Here is a 6,000-nt window from a genome sequence, read left to right as displayed (position 1 = left end):
CAGGAGTTCGAGACCAGCCTGGCCAACACAGTGAAACCCCGTCTCTACCAAAAATACAAAAAAAGTTAACTGGACATGGTGGCAGGCACCTCTAATCCCAGCTACCTGGGAGGCTAAGGCAAGGAGAATCACTTAAATTTGGGAGGCGGAGGTTGCAGTGAGCCGAGATAGTGGCACTGCACTCCAGCCCAGGCGACAGTGGGAGATTCTGTAAAAGAAAAAAAAAATCAGGTGCAGTGGCCCATGCCTGTAATTCCAGCACTTTGGGAGGCCGAGGCAGGTGGATCACAAAGTCCAGAGATCGAGACCATCCTGGCCAACATGGTGAAACTCTGTCTCTACTAAAAATACAAAAATTAGCTGGGCGTGGTGGCATGTGCCTGTAGTCCCAGCTACTTGGGAGTTTGTTGCAGGAGAATTGCTTGAACCCGAGAGGCGGAGGTTGCAGTGAGCCGAGATTGTGCCACTGCACTCCAGCCTGGCAACAGAGCAAGACTCTGTCTCACAAAAAAAAAAAATAAAATAAAAAAAATAAAAAAAAAACCCAAAAAGAAACAGGGCATGTCATAGACAGTGACTTAATAGGTTACTTTGTGTGCAGGTGGGGGTAGGGGATTGGAAAGTTTCTGTGATGTCACAGCTGAGACATTTAAACACAGAGGGACAGGTGTTCTCGCCAGTGAGAATAGCAAGCACCAAGGCCCTATTGTGAGCCCGGAATGAAGGCACAGAAAGGAGGTGGGTGTGGCCCATGCATAGTGGTCAAGGGAGAGAGGGGAGACAGACTGGGATGACAGCCATGGTGACTGCTTAGAGCAAGCTGCTCTCTCATTCTTGGGCCTCCTAGGCAGACCTTCCTCTTGGCATCTCTAAGAGTTGTTAAGTGGCAGGCCACTTACATACAGGGCGGGCTCAGTCTCTAAGTTCAACCCCCGTGCTCTACATGGCTCCTGGCAGATGGCCAGCATTCACTCATGCATTCTTCCTGAGCAAATAAATACGGTCACAGATTCCGAGAAAGACCACTGACGACTTCTTCACCTCGATGATCCCCCCAGGGGAAGGAGATGGTAGGAAAAGCTGGTGAGTCACTTATAAAACGAATCTCATTTCTTATGACACTGAGCAGCAGCAGGGCACGGGAACGCACCGATACAGATGATTAACTGACGGCTTCATCCTGCAAGGCTTTTTATGGGACCTTCTCCACTGAGGGGTGAAATAAACGAGGCACGAGAACGGTTTCCATTTAATGTTTGGAAAAATGTGCCGAACGGACCCTCGAATCTTGATGATGACAAATACGGATGTGAGCAAAGAGAACGGAAGGAAAAACCGAAAGAACAGTGTTTGTTGAGCCTCTAAGTGCTTCTCAGAATCTGAGAGAGCTGGAGTGCCTGATGGTTTTCTTTCTTTTATCACCAGATGTGAAGGAGGGCAGATGCTGAGAAGGCCTCTAGGGTGATGGGGAGAAGGGCCAGAGCCAGTGGCGATCCACTGTCACTTGGGGACCCGATCACAGAGAGTAGGGGTGCACTGTGACCAGCGTCATCCTGATAAAAGACCAGGCGAGCACATGCCTCTGGTCCTTCCATAGGTGCCCTTCCCTGCCACTGGGAGCCTAAAAGAATTCTCACTACATCCAAAATAACTATAAAAACAGCAACAACAACAACAACAACAAATCAAAATTCCGACTCTTAAACCCAACATACAACCTCATAGCAATCTGGCTCCTGCCTACCTGAGCCTTTCCTCCCCACCAGCTCTTGGGCACACTGGCCATCCTTCTGTTCCACACCCCGGACCTGTCCTGCCTCAGGGCCTTTGCACCAGCTACTTCCTCTACCTGGAATGTGCTCCCCTTGCTCTTCTGTGGGAGGCTCTTTCACGTCATTTAGGTTTTAGACTCAACGTCACCTTCTCCTAGAAATCCTCAAACCAGCGGAGCTGCTCAGCTGCTCACTAATACATTGCTATGTAGCGGTTGCCACTGGCTGATCACTGTTTTCTGAGACTTTAGTTATTAACTGTGTCTCCTCCACCAGAATACAAATATCATGAGATCAGGAACCAAAGTCCTTTTTCACCTATGACTACTCAGTGCACAGAATAAGTACAAGGTCCTCAGTAAATGTTTGCTGCCTAAATGAATGAACCAGATTCTTCTGTGTCTAATACTAAAGGTCAAGGAAAGAGCAGAGTGCAAATATTTACTAAGCATCTAACACAGGGCCAACACTGAGTTAGGTGCTTTGCACGCAACTTCTCAGCTACTCTCAAAACATCCCACGTAAGATTTACTTATTGATTGATTTATGTATGTATGTATGTATGTTGTTTTTGAGACAGAGTCTCACTCTGTCGCCCAGGCTGGAGTGAAGTGGCATGATCTCGGCTCACTGCAACCTCCGCCTCCCGGGTTCAAGCAATTCTCTTGCCTCAGCCTCCCGAGTAGCTGGGATTATAGGTGCCTACCACCATGCCTGGCTAATTTTTGTATTTTTAGTAGAGACGGGGTTTCACCATGTTAGCCAGGCTGGTCTCGATCTCCTGACCTCAGGTGATCTGCCCGCCTCGGCCTCCCAAAGTGCTGAGATTACAGGTGTGAGCCACCACACTTGGCCCCAGAAAAGCTTTTATTCCCCATTTGACAGCTGAAGAAAATGAAGCACAGAGGTTGAGTCACTTATTTGAGATCACACAGGTAGTAACCGGAAGGAATTAAAGTCAGGTCAGCCTGACTCCCCATGCCCTGCTTTTTCTGTTAAAGTGCCTCTTCTCTATATCCTAAGAACTCACAAAAAGTCTCAACGTGGCTCCTTGTTTCCTGTGGGACCATGGGCGACCTGCCTAATCTCTCTGTGCCTCAATTCACTCAACTCTAAAAAGTGGGTTTTGGCCGGGCGCGGTGGCTCACACCTGTAATTCCAGCACATTGAGAGGCCGAGGCAAGCGGATCACGAGGTCAGGAGATCGAGACCATCCTGGCTAACATGGTGACACCCTGTCTCTGCTAAAAATACAAAAAATTAGCCGGGGGTGGTGGTGCATGCCTGTAATCCCAACTACTGGGGAGGCTGAGGTGGGAGAATCGCTTGAAACTGGGAGGCAGAGGTTGCAGTGAGTCGAGATCACGCCACCTCACTTCAGCCTGGATGACAGAGTGAAACTCTGTTTAAATAAAAAACAAACAACAAAAAAAGTGGGTTTCTATGAACATCAAATGAGATACAACATGAACAAATTGTAAGTGGTGAAGAAACAGAGAAACGGGAATAGCTCTAGTAGACTATAGCCATGGCGGTGACTGAGTGCCTGCCTAACACTGTCTTCACTCATGCTGACCCCTAAAAGAGCCAGTTACTCGTGAAAAGCTCTTTTTGTGTTTCCCCATGCACTGACTCCACTGAATCCTGGGTCTCCCATGTGGATATCATGTCCGCAAAAACGCTGGCATTTCCTGGCTATGAGAGACACTTGATCTTTCCTTTCAATGGTGGTTTTACTTAATCTGTTTCTTCTGCTTGGAAACTCACTTCTGACTTCACCTCGTCTGCATGCGAGGGACCCGCTGATGTACCTGTCTCCCCCACTAGACGGTGGACCCTGGGCACCGATGGCATTGTGTTCATCTAGGTCCTGCCGTGAGCCTGACGTAGAGTCTGGCATGGGGGAGGTCCTTGATGATGGATGAGCAGAGAAGCCGCCCCTTCCCTGTCTCGCCTTACGAGCCACTTACGTTTTCACTGTTGACATCAGCCTCACTGGGGCAGCCAAACAGTTCCCGCCTCAGAAGATTGCCGTCATACTCCAGGAAAGTCAGGTAGAGGTTGCGAAAAAACTCCACGTGCTTGTTCTTCACCCGGAGCTTCTTGGGGGAGTTCCAGTGAATGACCTGGCAGGGAGATAAGGAGGTGGTCATGTGCGGCATGGGTGGGGGGGCCCTCACACCTGTAGGAAGCCACAGCTCAGTACTCGGCTAAGCATTATTTGAGGGTCTGCTCGTTCACTCATTCAACAGTTTGGCAGAGTGGTTAAGGGTAAGGGCTCTGAGGCCAGGTCGCCTGGGATCAAACCCTGACTCTGCTCTAGGTAGTCCTTTAATCTCGCACAAGTGACTGAATCTCTGTGCCTCAGTTTCCTCATCCGTGAAATGGAAATAATCTGTGCCCGTTATTACACTGTCATCTCTCAGCCTTAAGATGTGATGCTTAGGATGCGACTCTGCACACCCTATTTCTGCTTGGCCACCTGCTGCCTGTAGGTGCCGCCCAGAGGGGGCATGACTGGGCCATGTTGCCCAGGCTGGTCTCAAACTCCTGGGCTCAAGTGATCCTCCCACCTTGGCCTCCCAAAGTTCTGGGATTACAGGTGTGAGCCACTATGCCTGGCCTAGAATATTTAAATAGTACTAAAATTTCTTCTAAGAAAGCACCTTAATTTATTATTAATATCTGGTGGCATTCACTGCTAGTATTAAAAATGATTATTACTATAGAATAACCATGATTAGTAAGACATAATTTGTATTAGTTTATTTAATACTTATAACAGGCCTATGGGGCAGCACAATTATTAACTCCATTTTACGGATGGGGAAGTAGAGGCAGAAAGACTCTGTAATTTGCCTGTGGTCACAGAAAAGTAGGTTTGGAACCTCTGTAACCTGATTCCAGAGTCCACCTGCTTAACTACTCACTGGGCTTGCACTGTGTCTGAGATCGGCACACAGGGACCGAGGAGACTGATGACTAGGCCAATGAGATGGTCTCTCACAGCTGAGCCACACGAGCTGAGCTGTGAGATGGGTGGAGGCAGAGCATCCAAGGGGACAGGTCGAGTCCAGATGAGGGAAATCGCACACCATCAAAAACAGCTAAGCCAGGGAAAGACCCCAAGGGGGCTGCACTGTGAGGTGGCCCTGGTCACATACGATCATATTCTCAATGCTCCTTGGCAGATACCAAGGCAAGGCTGAGCCCAGTGCAATGGCGTGAATACCTGAGACAGTCTCCAGAGAACCCTCCATGGGACACCTGTCACGGGAAAGGGAAGCCTGTACTGAGTGGCCACTTTTCATGCCCTTGGCTGGGAGCTTCTCCTGAGGGGCTCACCCATGGGTTGAACACTTCACCAGCAGTTTTACATTCACTGGCTTCTTTTAGTCCTCACAATGACCCCAGCAAGGCATGCAATCGTAAAGAGGAAGAAACAGTGAAGAAGTGACTTGCCTATGGCCACCTGGCTGGTAAACATGGGAGCTAGGCTTCAAACGTAAGCATGTCTGATTTCCAAGCCCACGTTCTTTCCTCTACACTGTGGAGGACAGAAGTGAAGCTTTTAAAACGTTCTGTTTCATGCTTTGTCTGATTATAGAGGAAACAAAATAGCCTTTCCCTCAATGGCCCCCTACTGCCCTTACTCTCTCCTCCTGCGGGAGTTGAACAGTATATCAAATGTAAAGGACTGTCTTCCACTCCCCCACAAAATTCACATGCTGAAAGTCTAATCGCCAAGGTGATGACATTAGGAGGTGGGATCTTCGAGAAGTCATTAGCTCACGAGGGAAGAACCCTCATGAGTGGATTAGTGCCCTTAGAAAAGAGACCCCAAAGTGCTCCCTTGCTTGCTTCCACCATGTGAAGACAGATGGGAAAGGTGCCAACTATCAACCGGAAAGCATGTCCTCACCAGACACCGAATCTGATCTGCCAGCGCCCTAACCTTGGACTTCCCAGCCTCCAGAACTGAGAAATAAACATCAAGCAGCCAGACTGGACTAAGACACTGAAGGAAGGAACTGGGTGTCCACAGCTCAGTCACTTCCTGCTTCCCTCCTTTGCTTGGGTTCCATCTATGAGAGTCTGCAGCAGGGTCCAGAGCCTGCCATCTGAAGGGAGGACTGGAAGACCCAGCTCCCTCTGCCCTGTTTTGGGAATGTGCATTAGCAATACCCATTGAAGCTGGCTGGATAAATACTGCTCTAGAAGACCAATT

The 6,000-nt window shown here is 49.0% G+C and overlaps 1 protein-coding gene across 3 annotated transcripts in view; it reads right to left on the bottom strand.

Moving 5' to 3' along the window:
- LARGE (like-glycosyltransferase) overlaps positions 1-6,000 on the bottom strand; it is a 692,738-nt gene that overhangs the window by 63,204 nt on the left and 623,534 nt on the right. For all 3 annotated transcript variants that reach the window (XM_011978982.1, XM_011978983.1, XM_011978984.1), the window contains exon 10: positions 3,743-3,898. In XM_011978982.1, coding sequence (XP_011834372.1) covers positions 3,743-3,898 — 156 coding nt within the window. The remainder of the gene's footprint in view (positions 1-3,742; positions 3,899-6,000) is intronic.

Source organism: Mandrillus leucophaeus, unplaced genomic scaffold (genome assembly GCF_000951045.1).
Source record: "Mandrillus leucophaeus isolate KB7577 unplaced genomic scaffold, Mleu.le_1.0 Scaffold2, whole genome shotgun sequence".
Taxonomy (NCBI): domain Eukaryota; kingdom Metazoa; phylum Chordata; class Mammalia; order Primates; family Cercopithecidae; genus Mandrillus; species Mandrillus leucophaeus.
This window is presented reverse-complemented; position numbering and strand designations above follow the sequence as displayed.